This window comes from Balaenoptera ricei, chromosome 6, assembly GCF_028023285.1.
Source record: "Balaenoptera ricei isolate mBalRic1 chromosome 6, mBalRic1.hap2, whole genome shotgun sequence".
Lineage (NCBI taxonomy): Eukaryota > Metazoa > Chordata > Mammalia > Artiodactyla > Balaenopteridae > Balaenoptera > Balaenoptera ricei.
In genome coordinates this window covers 103,404,559-103,425,520 of record NC_082644.1, presented here as the reverse complement: position 1 = coordinate 103,425,520, position 20,962 = coordinate 103,404,559, and the positions used below count along the sequence as shown (strand labels likewise).

General features: G+C 52.3%; 1 protein-coding gene across 3 annotated transcripts in view; it reads left to right on the top strand.

Annotated features, from left to right (window-relative positions):
• Positions 1–20,690, top strand: part of AKNA (AT-hook transcription factor) — a 42,462-nt gene extending 21,772 nt beyond the window's left edge. The window contains exons 8-22 of one of the 3 annotated variants that reach the window (XM_059925438.1): positions 234–361; positions 833–1,040; positions 2,330–2,484; positions 2,585–2,764; positions 3,955–4,201; positions 5,093–5,199; positions 5,831–6,042; positions 7,877–8,039; positions 11,028–11,210; positions 11,873–11,988; positions 12,649–12,795; positions 14,266–14,361; positions 15,980–16,096; positions 16,364–16,556; positions 20,328–20,690. In XM_059925438.1, the coding sequence (XP_059781421.1) occupies positions 234–361; positions 833–1,040; positions 2,330–2,484; positions 2,585–2,764; positions 3,955–4,201; positions 5,093–5,199; positions 5,831–6,042; positions 7,877–8,039; positions 11,028–11,210; positions 11,873–11,988; positions 12,649–12,795; positions 14,266–14,361; positions 15,980–16,096; positions 16,364–16,556; positions 20,328–20,589 (2,514 nt within the window). In that variant the 3' untranslated portion in view covers positions 20,590–20,690. Of the gene's footprint in view, positions 1–233; positions 362–832; positions 1,041–2,329; positions 2,485–2,584; positions 2,765–3,954; positions 4,202–5,092; positions 5,200–5,830; positions 6,043–7,876; positions 8,040–11,027; positions 11,211–11,872; positions 11,989–12,648; positions 12,796–14,265; positions 14,362–15,979; positions 16,097–16,363; positions 16,557–20,327 lie in introns of those variants that run through there. The other 2 variants (XM_059925439.1, XR_009503758.1) reach the window with 2 other exon arrangements.
• Positions 20,691–20,962: the final 272 nt, after the last annotated feature.

The following is a 20,962-nucleotide window of genomic DNA, read 5'->3' as shown; positions in this document are numbered from 1 at the left end:
TCTAAGCCGTGCCTCTGCCATACCAATCTGATGGCAGGGAGAGTGACCAGAGCGAGCAGGCTCCAGAGGGTACCAACCCCAGCCTTCCAGATATTCCGGGGCCCGGAGGCCTCCACAGTCCCAGAGTCCCATGCCCCTCCGCTCCCCCAAAGAGCTGTCTCGTCCACTGTGTCTGCAAGGATGGAGCCCACGGGGGCTGGGCACTCAAGTCTTCCTGGCCTGTCTGGTTTCAGGTCTTCCAGCAGCTAAAGGCTGCCCACGCAGCCCTGGAGGAGGAGTATCTGAAGGCCTGCAGGGAGCAGCACGTGGCCCAGCAGCTTGCCGGCTCCACGGGGACGCCCGGGAGATTTGATCCCGGCAGGTACATGCTGGGGAGAGAGGCCTCCAAGGACAGATGGGTCAGGCCCTGGGTTCCCACCAGCAGGGGGACAGTTTGTCCTCACAATTCACACACTAGGGGAACAGGGAGAAATCCTATCCCAATTAACAACATGTCCAGATGGGGGATACTTGAAGGCTGAGATTTGTGTCCTTTTTGAACTCCCTTCAATGAGAAGTGACCTTGGAGATAAGAGTTAAAGCCCCTCATTGGACAATGGGGAAACTGAGGCCAGAGGGGGAAGGGATTTCCTCAAGCTCCTGCAGCCAGATGGAGGCAGAAGGGGACTCAGGCTGAGGCCTCCTTATTCCCAGTGGTGTCCACTTTCACCTTGTTGATTTTGCTCTCCACATAATCTAAATTATGATGTCAGATGCACTCTCCATGGGCACCTCTGGGGCCTCTGCTCTGAAGCACAGCCTCCCAGACCTGCCTGATGTTTCCTCGTTCCAGGGAGCTGGAGGCAGAGATATTCCAGCTGGGAGTTCGCCTGGATGAGCTGAAGGGCCACATAGACCAGAGCCAGCAGGAGCCTGAGCCAGCCGGGTCAGACTCGGCTCTGGACAGCTCCCCAGCCATGCCCTCCCCCCACCAGCCAACGGGCCTGCCCTCTCCTTTGGAACAAGCCCCCACGCCAGCCATCCAGACCCTCTGCCCTGAGGTACCTCTTTGCCCAACCGTATTGGACTGTTCCTTCATTCACTGTTTTCTCCATTCATTAACTTCTTCATGACATATCTGAGAAGTTTGTACTATATGCCAAGACTCATGACACATGGTGGGAATTCAGTAGAAAACAACTGAAATAATAGGTGGCCTGTACCCTCATGGAGTTTTCTGTCTAGTTGAACTAGTTACCCAGTTACTTAACTATAATTTTGATCAGTGCTCTGAAGGAGAATTATGAGGTTCTACGAGAGTAGATAACAGGGTAACATATCTGAGTTTAGGGGGTCAGAGAAACTTTCCTTGAGGAAGTAATGTTTAAATGAGATCTGAGGGTGAGTAGGAATTACTAAGTGCAGAAAAGCCATCTGGCAGGAAAAACAGCCTGTGCAAAGGCCCTGTGGTTAGAGTATGGACCCTGAGGGGGGCAATTGTCTAAGAGGCAGGGGAGACAGGCAGGGAAGGGGAGGAGGCTGGGGAGGCAGGCAGGGGCCTCAGAATGTAGGTGTGTGGGTCACATCAAGGGGATGGTCTTAAACTCTGCTGGGTTTTTCAGCAGGAGAAGATACCAGAGGATTTGCAGGTAGGTCAGAAGTGGGGAGGTGGCAGGGCAGATGGAGAGACGTGCATGGACTTGAGAGAGGTTTAGAAGGTACATTTGACTGGACTTGGATTGGTGATGAGAGGAAAGGAGCAAACGATGACCTCCAGGCTTCTAGCTTTTAGTCCTGGGTGGATTTGGGGACTATTCACAGAGGTGGCGACACTAGAGAAGGGCTGTACATGGAAGGGGCTTTGTAGAATTCTCTCTAGCCCACGTCACAACCCCGTGAGAGACAATCATCTCGAGTGCATCATCTTGAGGGGCTCCCCTGCTCCCATGGTGATGGTGTTTTGAGGGTCTGGGTGTCCATGTTGGAATGGAAATCTGGGTTCAAATCTAGGCTCTGTCCCTCACTTCTGTGTGACTTTAGGCAAATCATTTGAGCCTCAGTTACCTGTCTGTAAAATGGGTTGTAATAACCTAGGTACTGGTGGGATTGTTGTGAAGTGATGTCTGTACAGTGCCTGGCACGTAGCAGGGGCTCAATCAATGGCAGTCAGTATCAAAGATCACATGATCCAGTCCCTACTTTTGCACACATGAAAGGATGATGATAGGTTAGTGAACCTAACCTATTTCTTACTCTTTGGCACCCAGCATGAGCCTGGCATAAGGTGGGTCCTTAAAAAGTGGTCTTAGGTGTCTGCTGAATCTCTGCCCCTCCTCCTTTCTGGCCCCAGCTCGACGCCATCAACATTGGCCCCCACCCATTGCACGTGAACTTGGATCTGAGCGCTACCGGCAATGAAGTAGAGGACAGGCCGCTGGGCCTCCCGACCCTGCTCAGGCACAAGGAGCTGCAGGTGGAGCAGGATTTCCACGGCCTCCTAGAGCGGTGAGTGCCCACCAGCAGTGAGGCCAGGGTGGTGGGCCTAGTGGTGGGATCTTGCTGGCCCTGCTGGGCAGAAGTCACTCTCCTCTGTGTTCTTCTGCAGGTACCTCAGTGTGAAGTCTCTCCCAGAAGCCCTGAGGCTGGAGGAGGAGGAGGGGAAGGGGCAGGGCCACACCCTGGAAGTTGAGGGGCCGGCTTCAGCTCCAGGAAAAGCGGCGGCCACCAGGCTCCCCACCAGACAGCCCCCAGCACAGGCTGAGAGAAGTCACGGGGGCCCCCTCGAGTATGTCAGTGAGCCTTCCCCGCTTGTCCCACACCAGCTCAGAAACCGCAGGGGTGGAAATTGTCATAGTGAGCTAGACAGCCCCTTACAGTTTAGAAATGGCCTTCCTGACCTGTAGCTCAGTGTCTCTCTAAAACGTGCAACATATACCATTGATAGCATTTGAAATGGTTTGGGGTGTTGTGGGACGAGGTTTCTGGTAGGACAGATGCAGCATTAAATAACATTACTCTCCTTCTCAGTCTCAGACATTCCATGTACATCAAGGAGAAATCTCAGGGCTATTATGTCTTCAGTGCCTCTCTTGATCTTCCTTTATAAATTTTTTTTTTTTTTAACTTTGGGTTTATTTATTTATTTATTTATTTATTTATTTATTTATTTATTTATGGCTGTGTCGGGTCTTCGTTTCTGTGCGAGGGCTTTCTCCAGTTGCGGCAAGCGGGGGCCACTCTTCATCGCGGTGCGCGGGCCTCTCACTATCGCGGCCTCTCTTGTTGCGGAGCACAGGCTCCAGACGCGCAGGCTCAGTAGTTGTGGCTCAGGGGCCCAGTTGCTCCGCGGCATGTGGGATCCTCCCAGACCAGGGCTCGAACCCGTGTCCCCTGCATTGGCAGGCGGATTCTTAACCACTGCGCCACCAGGGAAGCCCTTGATCTTCCTTTAAAAAGAGAGAAAGAGAGAGAGAAAACAAGCAGGCCTCAGGCCCAGAGCCTTTACTAGGCAACAGGATCTATCTAGACTATGATAATATTGTTTTCATGTTTCTTATATTTATTTGCAAAGTTAGTTTCTATTTGTAACACGAAATACTGGTCTTCTGTTTATAACAGTGACATAAAGTCTTTTTGAGTAGATTGAGGTTGATGGAAATGGCTGGAAGAGCGAAGATGGAAGGCAATTCCAGAAGCCTGGGAAAGGATGCTTTAGCGCATCTCTTTCCACACTATTTCTGCTGCAGTGTATAGGGTGGGTTTTGTAGGCATCCCCATTTTACAGTTGAGAAAACTGAGGTTCAGAGAGGGGAGGTGCCTTGCCCAAGGTCACACAGTGAGAGGGTGGCAGAACCAGGGTGGGCACACAGGGGTTCCTGACTCCAGAGCTTGTGCCCTAGACTGTGTGGCTACCGGGACAGGGCTGCCCAGCCCATGCCAGGGCTCAGGGCCAGTGTGCCTCTCCTTCCCTGCCAGGGAAACCGTGGAGCAGATGGCATCTGTGAAGCCAGCAGACTTCCACGCATCCGTGGCCAGAGACAGGCACCTGCAGGGCCTGGACAAAGCTGAGGCAGCTCCTTCAGGCCCAAGCAGGCCCCCCCGCACTCAGGGCACCAAGTCTGCGGAGTCCCACCAGAGCAGTCTGACCAGCCTAGAGGGAAGTGGCATCTCTGAGCGCCTTCCACCGAAGTCTCTGTGCCAAGCTGGCGGGCCCCACCTGGAGGTATGCGTCTGCACGGGGCATGGGCTCAGAGCCTCAGGGCCATTCCCGGCATCTCCTGGAGCCTCCTGCCTCCAGGCCTTTGCTCAGAATGCCTGCTGCTTCCGCCCCTGCCACTCACAATCCTGCCCAACATTCAGGGCTTATGCCGTAGCTCCCCACACCCCCGTCCCTCTGCCAGGAGCTCCTCTTTCTCCTCTGAGAGCTTGTGATTTGCAGGAATCACAAATCACTGTGGAAATGTGACTTATGTGATGGATCCTCCCATAGAAAAACACATACGTATGCATGTGTACACACTCACTCACACACACACACACACACACACACACACACCCCTGTAGTCCTAATGAGCCCATGGTAAGGAGTCTGTACTCGACCATGAACTCATTGAGGGCAGGCACCCGTGTCTCTCTGTTGGCCATCTTTGCACCTTGCATTAGATGCAGTGTGTCGGAGGTGTGCATATTTGATCAAGTTTATTTTCCCAATTCATCAGGCCCGGGCATTTCTGCAGTCAGGTAGGACCATGGTGTTCCAGGCCCAGCCCGGAAGCCGTGTGGACATGAGAATCCCATTCCCGCCACGGGACGTTTCTCCTCCTCTTTCTATTCTCAACTCAGGATATCTCTCAGTATCTCTCCCAAGGGCCCTGGCTCCCACTCCTCAGGGAAGCGGGACTTGCTCAGCGTCTTCTCGGGGCGCGGAGTCCCTGAGGTTGGCTGGGTGCTCGTGCTGCAGGACCCTCACACCCTGCGCCCGGCTGTTGGGAGCTGGGCCAGCCTCCCTGTCTGTGAGCCTCTGGAATGTAAGGCCCAGGCCAGGACTTGGGAAGGGTTTCCCAGTGTGCCTCAAGCACATTTCTCAGATTTAAAGGGACACTGTTTCTTTCAGGAGCCCTGGATGGCATCCCCCGAGACAGACAGTGGCTTTGTGGGCTCAGAAACCAGCAGAGTGTCGCCCCTCACTCAGACCCCAGAGCACCGGCTCTGCCAGATCAGGTATCCTGGGGACCCCATCAGTGTCATACACCTGAGATAGCCTGAGAATCAAAGTGCCTGTGAGCTCAGAACAGGGACAGATGGCCTGGGCGTTCTCAGAGCCCACACTTCATCCCCCCAAGGATGGTTCATTTCCCCCATCTTATTGATAGAGGGGAACTAAGGTTCAGAAAGGGAAAGTGACTTGCCCAGTGTCACTCCGCCAATCATCGACAGACTGGGAAATAAATATTTGTTGAGCAAATGGATGATGAAATGGTGAATGGATAAGGTCTGTAGGGAGGGTGACATGACAGAGCCACCAGATAGAGTGATAGTCTCCAAAGCTGGATGCAGGCCCCTCGGGCTACCCAGGGCTGCCTGGGAAGGAAGGATTACAAATTTTATTTCTTTGTATATTATCTAAAAACTAAGTTGAGCTTTATAATTTTGTGTGAGTAGGCAGATGTACAGTTCTGCGGTTTATAAAGAAAATGCACGTATAATGGGGGTGCATCCTCAGAAATACTGTACTGCCAGGGGTGCCAAGTCCCAAAGGTCAGGAGTTCATGGTTTAGCATGTGGAGGGTCTCGGCGGCTGTGGCCTCCTTCTGTGTGACCTCAACGTGTCTCTCCCTCCATGGTCTCCCAGCACCCGAGGGACATTAGCCCAGTCTTTCACTCCGTCTGTGCCCCGAGATGCAACCTCCCACCGCCAGACCAGGGGTCTTCCGGTACCCAGAAGAGCCTCTGAGCCCATCATACCCAGGAGCCGAGCCCAGAGGCCCCCACCTGGCCAGGACAGTCCTCTCGGGCAGAGGGCACCCAGCTTCTGCCTGGAGCGGGCACTGGCGGCTGAGATGGGTGAGTGGATACATCTGGGTTGGCCAGAACCTGGGGGTGGCTGGATTGCATGGGTTAAAAAAATCAAATCAATAAGAAAAGTTGCATTACCCTTTAGATGCAAAATATCATACAGGTTCATTGTAGGAAAATTTGAAATTGCTGGTAAGATGGACAAAAGGGAACAAAAGAAAAAATAATAAGCTAAAAACCATCACTGCTGACATTTTGGTGTAGAACCTGTGAGCTGTTTTCTTTGTCAATGTGTGTGTGTTTATTTACAAATACTTAAAACGGAAATGGGATATTATACATGAATATTTAATAACCTCCTTTTTTTTTGTTTGTTTTTGGCTGCATCGGATCTTAGTTGCAGCACACAGCGTCTTCGTTGCGGCGTAGGCTTCTCTCTAGTTGTGACATGCGGGTTTTCTCTCTCTAGTTGTGGCACGCGGGCTCCAGAGCGCGTGAGCTCTGTAGTTGGCGGCATGCGGGCTGTCTCATTGAGGCGCACGAACTCAGTAGTTGTGGCGCGCAGGCTTAGTTGCCCTGTGGCATGTGGGATCTTAGTTCCCCGACCAGGGCTCGAACCCACGTCCCTGCACTGGAAGGTGGATTCTTTACCACTGGACCACCAGGGAAGTCCCAATAACCTCCTTTTTTTCACTAAACACCGTGTCATGAACACTGTGTCTATAAAATCCGTGATTTCATTTTTTACCTTTAAAAAATGCATGTGAACTTTTTATTGAAATAAAACATACAGGAAAGAATATAAATTGATGAATTTTCCCGAAGTGACCACAGACCAAGAAACTCAACACGATTAGAAGCCCAGACCCCCCTCAAGCCCTCCCCAGTCACTCCCACACCTCCCAAAGGTAACCACTGTTCTCAGATTAGCTTTGCCTCTTAAGGTTCACCATTTAAAATTTTTAAATTAAACTTTAGTTAAAAGTTTAATTAATTAAAGAGTCACATGCAGTTGTAGGAAATAATACACAGAGATCCTTCCCCCAGTTTTTCCCAATAATAATATCTTGCAAAACCATAGAGCAATGTCACAACCAGATATTGACATGGATTCAGTCAAGACACGGAACATTTCCACCGTCTCAGGGTCCCTCATGTTGCCCTTTTATAGACACAATCACCCCCTCCTTAACTCCTGGTAACCACTAATCTGTTCTCCATTTCTGTAATTTTGTCATTTCAAGAATGTTATAGAAATGGAATCGTATAATATGTAGCCTTTTGGGATTGGCTTCTTTTTCACTCAGCATACTTTTCTGGAGATTCATCTAGATTGTTCCATGAATCAATAGTTTGTTCCTTTATATATTGCTGATTAGTCTTCCAAGGGCTCATTGTTTTAATGCGTGGGCCAGATGAGTGGTTTGTAACCTCTGGTCACCCATCCCTTTGAGAGGCTAGTTAAAGTTTTGAATGCTCCCCCAAGAAACGTGCACACAGGCAAAGGTGTGACTAATTTCAGAGGGAGGTGGAGGCTCCGAAGGCAGTCCCAGAGCAACCTGGTGATGCACAGGGTCTGGGGGCCCTCGTGGAGGAGCAGGGGGCTCTTTGCAGGGGGAAGGCCCTGGAGACTTGGATCTGATGCCAAAATGGTGGATGGCGGAGGGAAATCTAGTTATAAACAGCTCTGCAGGCCCGCTTTGCTCCCAGCAAAAACCACACCTTCTTCCTGTTTTGAGGGTCATCGACCTCAAGAGGAGCTTCATTCGTGACCTCAGCCGGGCCCCATCTCGTCACCCCCACCACCCTTCCACCTGCACAGGTTCTCACTTCAAGGGTCCTCTCTGTGTGAACTCACTCTGGCCCCTTTCTGCCTCCCTAGTGGTCCCTGGCTCAGAGTTCAAGGGGCGAAAGCAGCTTTCTGAGCAGCTCCCCCACGGCGCGACAATCAGCCCACCCCCGACCCTGGCCCCTGCAGCAGCCGCTCCACCCCATGGGCCCGCAGAGACCACCTCCACCTTCCTCCGCACCAGGACGGGGCGAGAGTAAGTTGCATACTTGGGCGCCGCGGATTCAAGCTCATCATAGAGACAGGAGGGTGGTGCCCACGGGAAGCACGGGCTTTCTAGGGTCTCCATCCAGTGGCGGCTGTGCTGAGGCCAGACGGACCCAGGCATCCTGCCTCCCAGCTCAGGGCTGCTCCTGTGGGACGTCATTGATCTAGATTCCGAGGACACTTCTCCAGCCGGTGGGAGATGACCTAGAGGTTCACCTTGCTGGTGCTAAGACCCCTCTGCCTGTCTCCCAACATTTCCCTTCCAAGACAGGTCTGCACTTCCCAGGGGTGTGTTTTCTGCAGTTTACGCATTCATTGTATGAAATGAGAAGGGACAGTTTTTTCAATTTTTTCTTTTTAATCCAAGTGCAGTTTTTCTACTGAGAAAGTTTTCTCCTCGCTTCGTTAAACAGAAATGGGAAAAGAGGTTAGTCAGTCCTCTTACTTCTCTTCTGAGTAGCTTTTGGCCAATAATCAATCACAGGCCTTTGTTGGGTTGGGGTGTTGGCTTCCAGGCCTGAGTTTAGTAAGTTCACTCCTGCAGTCTCCTCTGATATCTGCAAGGGAATGAGAGGCTTATTTACCTACAGTATGCCAGCCCCTGGGAATACAATAGTGGGCAAGACAGTCCTTGAGCTCGTAAGGCTCACCATCTTGTAGGATGGACCAAGAAGCAGGTGGTTGCACCCCCAGTGTGATGGCACAGGGCTGAAGGACTGTGGGAGCACAGAGAAGGGGCATCTACCCCAGTCAGAGGCTTCAGGGAGGGCTTCCTGGAGGAAGTGGTATCTCAGCTGAGACTGGAAGGAAGAGAGAGGGCAGAATATCCCAGCAGAGGGAACAACATGTACAAAGGCCTAGAGGTGAGAGAGTGCCTGCCACCGTTTAGGCACCAAATGCTTACTATAGCCAGATCCTCAAGTATGAGGTGGGGTGTTAAACAACAGAAGCAGAGAGGAAGACAGGGAGACCTGGGGGAGATCTCAGAGGGCCTCAAACACACTTGGTTAGAAGTTTGGATGATGGCTCTGCTCAGAAAAGGTGCTCACTGAATATTCATGAATGTAGAAAGTCTCATCTAAGGACAATGAGGGAGGCTTTAAGCCAGGGAGAGGTGTGGTTGGGTTTACGGTTTAGGAAGAATTCTCTGACCACTGTGAGGGTGAGAATAGAGGCCAGGGGATTGCTGAGAAGGCTGCCGCACCCAAGAGAGAGGTTATGGGGCCAGCGGGGAGGGAAGGGAGGTGCATTTGAAAAGAGATAATTAGCCATTGCGCCCACAGGACTTGGGAGTTGGTTAACTTTTGGGGTGTTCAGGGAAAGAGAAAGGTTTAGAATGACTCAGATTGTTGGCTGGCCAACCAGTTGGATGCTGATGCGGAGGTGGGGAACCTAGGAAGGGGGAGTAAAATTGCAGGGAAAGATGACTTTTAAGTGCCAGCTGGCACTCAGTCACTAAAGGATTAGGTCAGGAAGACCGAGATCCTGATAGAAACAAGCCAGAGAGGACAAGTGACGCCTAAGGGGGTATTCCAAACCCCAGGCTCTCGTTCAGCGGCCTTTGGCCTGGACAGGGAGCCAGAGCCGCCCCAGTCCTGCACCCAGCACGGGGCCTCAGCCCTGCCTTTCAGGGGTTAACTGGTGACCGGAGTTATCACTCTCCTGCAGCCGCCACCCTCATGGTTTGCCTTGGAAACCCCAACAAGCGTTGCCCTGGGAATTGCCAGGGGAACCAACTGCCCTTAGACGCACACAGCGCCAGGCCATAGCCAGAGAGAGGTCTCCCGCCTCCTCCGTGCACCCATCTGAGAGCTGATGTCTGCTGAAGGTGGCACCAGGAGACACTCGCCCAAGAGTCCAGGGGCCACCAGGCAAGAACTAACCCTGAGGGGAGCCCTCACCCCGGAAGCTGTTCCGAATAGTAGACGTAGAGCCTGCATCAGCCTGGAGGACGGCCGTGCCCAGCCCGGACCCTGATGCCCCGTGTGCAGGGGGGTTTGTGTGTAGCAGTGTCTGGGTGGAATTGGCTGCTGCAGTGCCAGCGACACCCTCAGAATGAGACCCTAGAGATTCAGGGACCGATCGGGGAGAAATGCAAACAGGATTTACTCCCAAGATGCTAGCGGCTCATGAGATACCTCGCCAGTCACAGGTTGGGCTGTGTTTGGGGGCTTCCCCAGGATGACAGCAGCCTTGCATGTGGCACCCCTGCAGCTTCCAGCCTGCTCACGTTCAGTTGGTGATGGGAAGCACCGTGTGTCTCTTTGTCCCTTCTCCACACACACACCTTTACTCTGCTCCCTCTTGGAGCCTGGAGGCCAGCTCAGTGACATTCTCTGAGCATCTATGAGGCCTCAGGGGTTGTGAGATGGGCAAGCCCGCTCCTTGCCTGCCAGGGGCTCACTGTCTGGTTGGGGAGACAGATAAACAAGCATCTTCCTCCAGGAGCAGGGAGCTGGGCTTGAACAACGTAGGAAATATTTGGGGGAACCCAGGAGGGAGTGCTGAGCAAGGGCGGGAAGGAACCAGGCCTGGACAGATAGTTAGGGTTTCTACAGACTGAGGTCGGGGAAGGGGAGGGCAGCCCGGGGGCTGAGGCAGGTCAGAATTGAAATTTTAACGTGCACCTTGAGACAATGCCCTCTCTACTCTGCATCCTCATCTCTATCTTGAGAATTTGTCACCTGTGTTTCAGAATAGTTACTCAGAGGCCCTGCATGCTAGGTTGGGTAAACCTCAAAGAAGGTTCTGCTTTGCTCACCAAATGTGCAGGGAGGGACATGAACTCAGAGGGGTGTCACGATATGTAGCAAGAAAAGCGGACACACGGGGCAGTTCGAGAATCCACTGACAGCAGAGTTGGACGGTGCCTGCTGGAAAAGGACAAAGACCCGACATCCAGGCAGCACTCTGGCGGCGGCTGCAGCTATGTTCACTGTGCATCTGTTCTTTCTCCTGTCCCACCCCCCGACCCCAGCCAGGCTATCCGTGAGCTGCAAGAAGAGGTATCCCGGCTCCGTCTCCGGCTGGAGGACAGCCTGCACCAGCACCCCCAGGGCAGCCCGAAGCGCCCAGCGTCCAACTTCGACCACCCCGCCCGGGCCCGGGCCCGGGACCAGCCAGCTGATTCCTCAGCCACTTGGGGCTCCCATTATGGCAGGTGGGTGAACCCCAAACTCCCGCCCTTGTGCCCTGGTGGGAGCTGCAGAAGGTAGAGTTGGCCGACCTCTGGCTCTCCCCAGACATGTGGACTCAGGCACAGCCACACCCCTCTCTCGCTTATTCACTCATTCATTCACTCTTACATTTTTTTTTTTACCATGTGATATTTGATACATAGAAGAATATATTAAACATATGTGTTAATAATAAAGCACGATACAGTGAATATCCCTGAACTCACCACCCAAGTGAAGAGCTAGAACATTTTCAGGACGCTCACCCTCTCACCCACTCACTCAGCAGCTATTCACTTATGGTGACTTATAAAATCATCTTCAACTAACTAACTTCCGAGTATTTCTATTGGAGGGCACTACGTTAACGTTTTTTAATGGACGTTGTATCATCAGTCCTTCCAACCACCCTCTGAAGTCATTGCTCCTATTATCCCCGTTTGACAGATGAGGAAACTGAGGGGCAGAGAGGCTCAGAGCCATTTTCTATGAGTCTGACTCCAGAGTCTTTGGTTTTGACTTTCGTATTCTCCTCTTTCCTTATGTTATAAGCGTTTCTCTGGGTTGGGCTTCTCACTGATCATCTTTAAAGGCTGCATGAAACCTCATCCAGTGACATCATCTCTCTCTCTCTCCCTTTTGCTAGTAAATCCACAGAGAGATCGTCTGGTGAGCCTGGGGGTGCAGAGCAAGCAGTCCCCGCAGGAAGGAGGCAAGCCAGGTCCTCCTTGGTGCCTCGGGAGGTGCGTCGATTGTCCCTGAGTAAGTGACCACCCGCCTGGACTGATTTTTGGAGGCCACAGTCTGGGCATGCTGGCTAAGTGGTCAGGGACCACAGCAACAGCCCTAGAGGAAACTTGGAGAAGGTTTCGGGTGTCTTTTTTAGGTAGTTGTAGTGCTCTGAAATACCATGTACTTCTAATGACAGCAACAGTATGCTCTGCACGTACTATGAGCTGCGGTTTCCGTAAGGGCTTTGTGTATGTGTATCATCTTGCTTAATCTTCACTGCAAGATGGGTCGTATTATCTACGTTCTGCATATCAGGACACCAAAGCCCGGAAGCACAAGGGACTTGCCTGAAGGAATATGGCTCTGGAATCGGTGGCCCCAGCTCACTCCTTTCTAGCTGTGTGGCCTTGGCCAGGTTGTTTACCTGCCCTGCGCAGTTAAATGGACAGCTAACAGTGCAGTGATAATAGCGTCCGCTCCTGGGGTTGCCGTGAGGGTACTTGACATGAAGCACGCCAAGCACTTAGCACAAGGTCAGGGATCCGGATGTGTCAGCTGTGATTACTAAGGGGCAGAGCTGGGTTTAAAATCTAAGCCTGCCCCAGAGCCTGAACTCGTGATCTACCCACTCCCTAAACTATGTGACCCCCCCCACCCCCTCCCCCTCTGATGCCCCTCTTTCCACCTCAGGTTCCGAATCCGAGCCAACCTCCCCCAGGCTGTTCTCTGAGAGGGGCAAGACCACCGAGGACAATCCACAGGCAGCTCGGGATAGAAGGAGAGGAGTGGGTAGCACCGGTCGGCCAGAGAGGGTCACCTTCCGGGGCCAATACACAGGTGGGCCAGGAGGGGGCGCTGGGTGGGCATGGTCCCCAGGGTGGTCTCTGTCCTGAGAAGGCTCTTGCATTTAGCCAGTGGGCCATTGAAATACTATCATTTTTTTATGCGTTGTGTGGTACAAAAACATCAGGGAGTATTGTCTCTTTGAATCTGGGTGCGTTTGTTTATTCATTCATTCAGCCAACAGTTTCTGAGACCTCCCCTTTGTCGGGGCTCATGCTTGGTTCTGGGGAAGCCCGTTCAGTTGGTCATTCATGAAGCGGTTTAGGGAGAGCTTGATGTTTACAGGACCTGGGTGACAAGGTGAACACGGAATCCCTCCTGGACTGCCTTAAGGTTCTGATTCCCCAGGGGGCCCCGTGTCTCACGGACTGGGTACCCGGCACATAGTAAGGCTTGAGGTGACACATAGTAGGATTTCAGAGTGCTTAACATTAAAACAAATACGGATACGGCTCCTACTTTCATGAATCTGACTGCATAGCAGAGAAGACCAGTAACAAATAAGCAATTATAGTAAATGTGTGAATTATAGTAAGTAAATTATAGACGTGGCTCTCACCCATACCTCACTGGGAGGGAGGGCTGTTAACCTCAGATACGGAAGGCTGAGTGATGCAGAGAAGGCAGGAAATGAGATACAATGTCTCCCAACAGAGCAGATAGAAGCCGAGGGTTAGAAGTGAAAGCAGCAGCGAGTCCAGGGGCCCCAGTGCAACACACACAGAGTATAAAGTGGGGACCCTGCACGGCAGAGGAGACAGAAAAAGTAATTAATCAGGCAATATTCTGAAGGTCTTATTTGAGACTCAGGGATGGACGAGGCAGAGGATGGCAGGGCTGGGTGCAGACCCAAGACCCAACCTTCTGATAACCTTGAGCACTTGACATCTGCCAGGCACGGGGCAGGATACCTCACAGATATGACCCCATTCAGTCCTCCCAACAAGCCTATGAAACCCACAGTATGACTATCCCTATTTTCCAGCTGCTTGGAGCACAGAGAAAACACCACTGACTCCATGCCCAAGCCATTCTAATCCTAACCAGCAAGCCGGGGTATGGGGGTGTAGCATCACACTTTGTCATTGCTTATCATGTCTTCCTGGCCTGCTTTCCAATCCTGACTGAGCCTGCGTTTGTTGGTTGCTTCTGTATATCAAGAACTAGGCAGCTGGTCCCTAAATAGGATCTGAGATGAAACAGGAGTCTGGAGGGAGCTTACAATAAACAGACAAATAAATGTGTTTTTATGTAAATGTGTATACGTACATGCACACTTATATAGCTACATATTTATGCACATATATCACGTGTGTGCACGTGTGTGTGTGTGTGCATGAGAAAAAGATTGAGAGGGAGACTGTTAAACCATTTGGAGGAAGAGGAGAGATATCCTTATTCTAAATCGTCCCCAATTCTGCATCCACGCCCCGCTGACACTGACTGTTCTGGTTTCTTCCCCAGGCCAGGAGTATCATGTTCTGACCCCCAAGACTGTCCCAAGAGGCACTGGCCCAGTCTCCTGTCCCCACTGCCGACCCGCTAGGACAGAGGATCCAGGTAGGGGATGGTACCTGGAGAAGCGGCCAAGGCTATGAGGCTGCAGCTTCTTGCCTTTGGCCTTGGGGGTGCAGTTGGGCCAGACATGGGCCACCCTGAGCTCTGCGCGGGTCAAGATACAGACAAGGGAAAGAGATTTTTTTTCTGGTCTTTTTAGCCCTCCCAGGGAGTCCTGCCCTCACATCTATTCCTCCAGGTGCTTTGCCTGATGCCACTCTCCTTCACCTTGACATAGAGAAGCCATGAACGTGATTCCGGAAGGTCCTGATGCGGGGAGGGGTGCAAGCAGCAGGGGGGCTGGCAGCATTGATTGTCTTATCTCCCCTCTGTCCTCCCTCCACTCCTCACCCTTTCCCCCAAACCCAAGAGTTTAGTGGAAGAGCAGTGGGGAGAGAAGTGGCCTGAGAATACGGACACCAGGTTCTAGTCCCAGTTCTGCCACTGACACACTATGTGACATTAGGCAAGTTCCTTAACATCTCTGAGCCTCAGGCTCCACATCCATAATGAAAGGTTTGGAGATGGTCTCTGAGGCCCTTTCAAGCAATAATGATGATAATGATGGAGCTGTCATTTATTAAGCCGTTACTATATACAGGGCAACATGCTAAGGGTTGTACAAACAGTAATCCTCACAACCCTATGAAGTAGGTTTTGCACATTTTATTACTATGTCCATTATATGAGTGAAGAAACTGAGGCTCAGAGAAGTTAAGTAACTTGCCCAAGGGCACACAGCTTACAAGTGGTAGAGGCAGGATTTGAACCCAGGTCTTTGTGACTCTAAAGCCCTGGCTCTTCACCACTACATTGCTGCGCCTTTGCTAGAGTCCCAACAAGCCTACCACTCATTCATTTATTCAGCACCTTCCCGTACTGGGCCCTGGGCCTTGCCCCTAACAAACTCTCAGCTAAGCAGACAAAACAGAATGGTCAGAACTGGGATGGGGGAGCACAGGGTGGGGCTAGGGAGCACATAACTCAGCCCGGTGGGTGGTGGGACTCCCCAGAGGGAGTGATGCTGAGCTGAGGCCTGAAGGAGAAGCAGATGGACCCTGGAATTCTCCCAGGTGTGGTGTTGAGGATTTGTACAGGAAGTAATCCTTTTGTACAGGAAGTAACCAGGATGCCCACTCTCCTCCTGCTCACTAGGCCTCCACTGACTCGCCCTGGTACCCAGGGGCCGTTGTGGGCTGGTCCCACCTGGAGAATGGGCCTGTGTCACTGTGGAGGATGACCATAGGTACAAGGGCTCCAGTCGGGAGAACCAGGCTTGAGATCAGACGGAGGACCACTGCTTCCCAGCTCTGAGACTTGGCAAATTATTCAACCTTTTGGAGCCTCAGTTTCCCCATCGGTAAAATGGGGGAGTGATGATGGTACCTAGACCAGTGGCTTGTTGGATTTGATCAACTAATGCATGAAGACCCTGAGCAGAGGGCCTGGCTCAGGAGATGCCTCTCAATGTCATGGTTACCATCAATATTGCTGTCACCCAGTGGAGGCCGCTTGTCTCCTATGCAGTGGTCCCTGAGGGAAGCTCAGTGCTGCGGTAGGCTTGTGGGGGCCTAGTGACTTAGACATAATCCTCTCCTGACGTCTCTGCCTCCTCTTCCAGGTGATGCTGGCACCAAGGACCCACTGGGACCATCTCACACTGAGACCCAGCGATGTCCCCTGTGTGGTCGAGTTGTGTCCTCCTCCAAGGCGGAGGGCCCAGACTCAGCCAGCTCTGGTAGGGACAGATGCTCCGTCTCTTCCCCCAGCTCCCCTGGATTCCGGTGTGGGCCCCTGGGAGGGGTATTTAGCCGGGGTGGCAGCTTGCGCAGTCTGGGATGGAGCAAACTGGATGAGAGTTGGCTTCCCCAAAGCGAGGCACTCCCGGCATGGCCGGCCCCGTGTCCAGCTCTAATGGGGCTGGTGGGGCTGGGAGGACCCTCTGTTCTCTGTTAGATCTTCCCAAGTGGTGAAACTGTGTCTCTCTGGTGTCCCTCCCCGACAGCACCAGAAATGGCTGCCACCAGGAGAAACGCATCTTCTACCTCCAGCCCCAAACAAAGGAGCAAGCGGGCAGGGTCGCCACCCGGGCCGCCTCCTGCACTGTGGTATCTGGCTGCCGCGCCCTCAGCACCAGCCCCTCCTGCCTTTGCCTACGTCTCCTCGGTTCCCCTCATGCCTTATCCATCAGCCACTGTGTAAGAACCTTCCGTTCCAACCCTCCTAGCCTTTCTGTTTGAATCGCTTAATAATTAGCATTCAGACCTGAGTTGGGTAGCTGAGAACTCGGGCACTGAGTAGTCCTGTGTTTCCCCCCCCCCGCCAACACTCATGTAGTCACTCAACAAACCCTGAATGCTCCCTGGGCACCAGCGGGAGTGCTTGGCCCTGGGGACCCAGCAGTGAAGGAGGCTGGCAGAGGGCCCTGACCTCTTACAGCCTCAGGGGGACCTAGGACCTTAACCATCTTCCATCTCCTTATGGGACTTCTCAGCGAGCAAGTAATACTTTTTCAAAAACTAGGCTTTATTTTTAGAACAGTTTTAGATTTATAGAGAAATGGAACAGATAACACAGAGAGTTCTCCTATACCACCCCCCAAACACAGTTTCTTCTGTTATAAACATCTCACCTTGATATGGTATAGTGCAGTTAGTGAACCATTATTAATACATTGTTATTAACTAAAGTCCATAGTTCATTCAGGTTTCTTAGTTTTTACCTGAAGTCCTTTTTCTGTTCCAGGATTCCCCCCCGCCGCCCCACAAGTTACCACATGCATTTAGTTGTCACATCTCCCAGGCTCCTCCTGGCTGAGACAGTTTCTCAGACTTTCCTTGTTCCCGATGGCCTTGACAGTTTAGAGGCATACTGGTCAGGTCCACGGCCAGAGGAGCAATCACTTTTTACATGGATTTGGTTGTACCATCAGTCAAGACATAAAAAGCACAGCAGTTGAGGCAGAAATGGTCCAGGTTTTAGAGTCAGAGCTGTACTGGAATCCTGTCTGCCGCTTATTAGTGGTGTGGCCTTGGTAAAGCTACTTCCTCTCTGAGCCTCGCTTTCCCCGTCTGTTAAATGGGGTCAGAGTCTCAGTCACGTACAGTTGTATGAGGATTAAATGAGGCAGGTGGCAAGAGCCCCAGGAGCTGTTTGTGGGGTTCGTAGTGCAGTGCTAGCACATGCTCTTTGCTGAATAAAGAGCAGCTTTTGTCATCACAGCAAATGCTTCTGCTGTTAATATTGTCATTAGTAAGAGGGAAAAATGAGGAAAGGTGGCTTCAACATGACGGTATTGTGCAGGAAAAAAAAGGCCTGGACCCTGGAATTAGGAGATCTTTCTTCTTCTCCTGACTGTCATCAGCTAGTTCTATGCCTCAGTTTCCCTCACTGTTAAATGACTGGGTCAGGGGTCCTCTTCAGTGGTGTGTTGTCAGAAGCCTGTGTCTGTGAGCAGCAAGAGGGCAGAGTTTCCACCAGGGCTGGCGCTTGGCAGGAGCAGAGGCCCAGGCGCCATCCAGCTCCATGAGGAGTCCTGCCTACAGCGCGGTTTCTTGCTTTCCTCTCAGCTGAGACCGGGTGGGTCGTCAAGGAACCCTCCGCTCCAGCAGTTAAGAGAGGCCATACTGCATGCTCAGGCCTCTGATTCGTTGGACAGGAAAGGGTTTGCCTGGAATTTGGTGGCCCAGGAGAAACCTCTGAGTGTCCACGGTAGCCATGGGTCTCTACTTCTGAGGCCATTCCAGATCCTTCCAGGCTCAGACCTGTGGGCAGAACTAACCAGGCTGGTGTCCAGGCCGTGGGGAAGGGGAAAGACCCTGAGCTTTAGTGCCCGACAGACCAGGCCAGCAGTAACTAGATAACCTGGGGTAGGTCACTTTGCTCCTGTGCCTCAGTTTTTCCCTCTGTGAAATGGGTTGTGGTGAGGATTAAATGAACTGATGCGTAGCAAGCCCATAGTACATAGAAGGTGGCCAGTAACCACAGTGCTTCTAATGCTACTGGAATTGTGGCTGATGCCACCCTGAAGTTTCTCCAGCTGCCCATCAGCAGGACTGAGCATGCTCAGTGGCTGAGGCCAGGAAGCCCTTAGAAAGCTGAACGGGCCTGTGCTGCCACCTGCTGGCCAGCCACCTTATAGCCTCTGCACCAGAGGCTTTCTAGCCAGTTTTTTGGTTTGGGGGCGTTTCTTGGTTGTTGTTTGTTCTGTTTTGTAGCTTCTGCCCTAGGGGCAGTTTGGGGTAACTTTCAGGCCAAGCTGGTCATCAGAATTATCAGAAGGCAGGGGTGTGTGGGAACCCAGTAGTTACACCAGCTAGTCTGTCCTTAAAGGAGGGAACTGGATTCAAGAAGCCCATTCATTCAGTTCAGATGATACGTATCAGCATCTCCTGGGAGCTAATTAGCTCTGGGTTTAAATCCAGTACTGCTCCCTCCAGCTCTTTGACTCTGGGGGAGTCCTCAGTAGCTGACATTTACAGAGCACTGGGCATACAGAGCTTTTAACCTGAATTTTCCTATTGGATCTACCCTGGGAGGTAGCTAAATATGGCTGTTTTCCATGGAGAAACGGACCCCTTGAAAATGAAGTAGCTTGTTCACGGTCGTGCGGGTGGCCAGGATTTGGGGAGCTTCCTGCATCACTTAGCTTCTCCGAGCTTCACTTTGCTCATCTGTAAAATAAGCATAAAAGTACCTACCGAATAAACAAGACAGTGCTGGTAAAGGACTTATCTCAGAGCCTGGCAAATGGGTCCTGAGGGTGAGGATGCCAGCCCCGGGCTAGGCACTGTGTTTAACTGAGGAACTGTCAAACTGCTTTCCGACGTAGTGGCACCATTTTACATTCCCACCAGCAGTGTTTGAGGGTTCCGATCTCCCCACATCCTCACAGACACTCATTGCTATCTTTTTGCTTTTAGCAATGAGTGTCTCTGAGGACACCCAGTGGGTGGGGAGTGTGTGAAGTGGCATCTCATGTAGTTTTGATTTGCATTTCCCTGCTGGCTAATGATGTTGAGCATCTTTTCATGTGCTTGTTGGCCATTTGTACATCTTGTTTGGAGAGACATCTGTTCAGATCCTAGCAAAGGCCTTTTTTCACACTGTGCAATAATGCAAATTAGAAAGTGAAGGGTCAGGAATAAGACCAGAGTTTAGAGCGTGCCAAGCAAAACACCAGTGAATGTCTCTGGCCAAGTTCTCCTAAACCCATTCCTGCTCTATTTAGGCAACATGCTTCTTTGTCCCCCTCTTTCCTACACACTTTACTCTACAACACAGGTGCCACACCCTCTTCTTGCCCAGCATCGGTTTCTTTGAACCCTAAACTTGGCATCCTTGGAGGAATGCAGTAGTCACTTCTTGGAGAAATCTGTGCTTCAGCTCATGGCTCCTCAGCCGGTTTTCCCCAGAACTTTTAAACAACACCGTACATTCCTGCAGGACCAGGCTGGGGGGGGGGGGGGGGGGGATGAGTGGAGCCAGACCCTCTCACTCCTGCAGAATCCTAATTATTATTATCACGTTTCTCCAGCGCTCCACAGCTGACAAATAGGGCTCCATACATTACCTCTCTGATGAAGGGGGTTTGCTCCAGAGCCTGGGGTGATCCTGGTCTCCCTGAGACCAGGCTCTCAGACTAGAAGCTCCAAGAAGGTGGCGGGCTGGGTCCGTGTTGTTCATTCACCATGGTAACCTCAGGCCCTAGTCCACTGGCTGGCACATATATGTTCCATAAGCATTTGTTCAATGAACGGGTAGGTGAAATGGACCATTTTTTGAGGACTCTTCTGGTTCAGGCACTCCCGTTTACCTTGCTTCACCCCTCTAACACATCCCTCAGTGGGGGTTATTCTTCCCATTTTAGAGGTGAAGAAACTGAGACTCAGAATGTAGGGGGCCGAGCTGGGGCTGAGAAGCCCCCAGCCCTCTCCGTGGTCAGTGAACGCCCTTGCCTCTCTCCCCAGGTACTACGCGCCTCCAGCACCTACCTCAGCCCCCTCGGCCCGAGCAGCTGCCGAGTGGCCCCCCGCAGTCTCCTGTCGGCCGGCCAGGAGACCCCGGCACTCCATGCAGCTGGACCTGGAGGACCTGGAGGAGCTCAACAAGGCCCTGAGCCGAGCGGTCCAGGCTGCCGAGAGCGTCCGCTCCACCACCAAGCTCATGAGCCGCTCCCTGTCGGCCGACCTGCGCCAGGCCCGCGGCCTGCGGGGCTCCTGCCTCTTCTGACTGCGCTCAAGGCTCAGAGACGCACGGCGGGCAGGGGTGGGCAGTCCCCTGTCGCCCTGGGGGCCCCGCAGACCCTCATGAGGAGGGCTCCCTCCGCACCGGCCCTGCCTGCTCAGCCTCCGTGTTTCCAAAATGGAAAGGGTATCAGCTGGTCCTCCAGAGACGTCACTTCCTAGGGACCAGCCCTGAAGGAGGTGCTGGGACTGAGGCCACCATCTGTCCGGATGCCATCTCTGGGAGGCTCCTGGTCCTGCATTTGTCCATCTCCGGCTAACAATATGTATTTTATATAGGGATGGACAGATTTCTTTTTTTCAGACTGAAGCATTTTCCTGGTCTTGGATCCTTCTTAGGCCAGATAAGAAGGGACAGG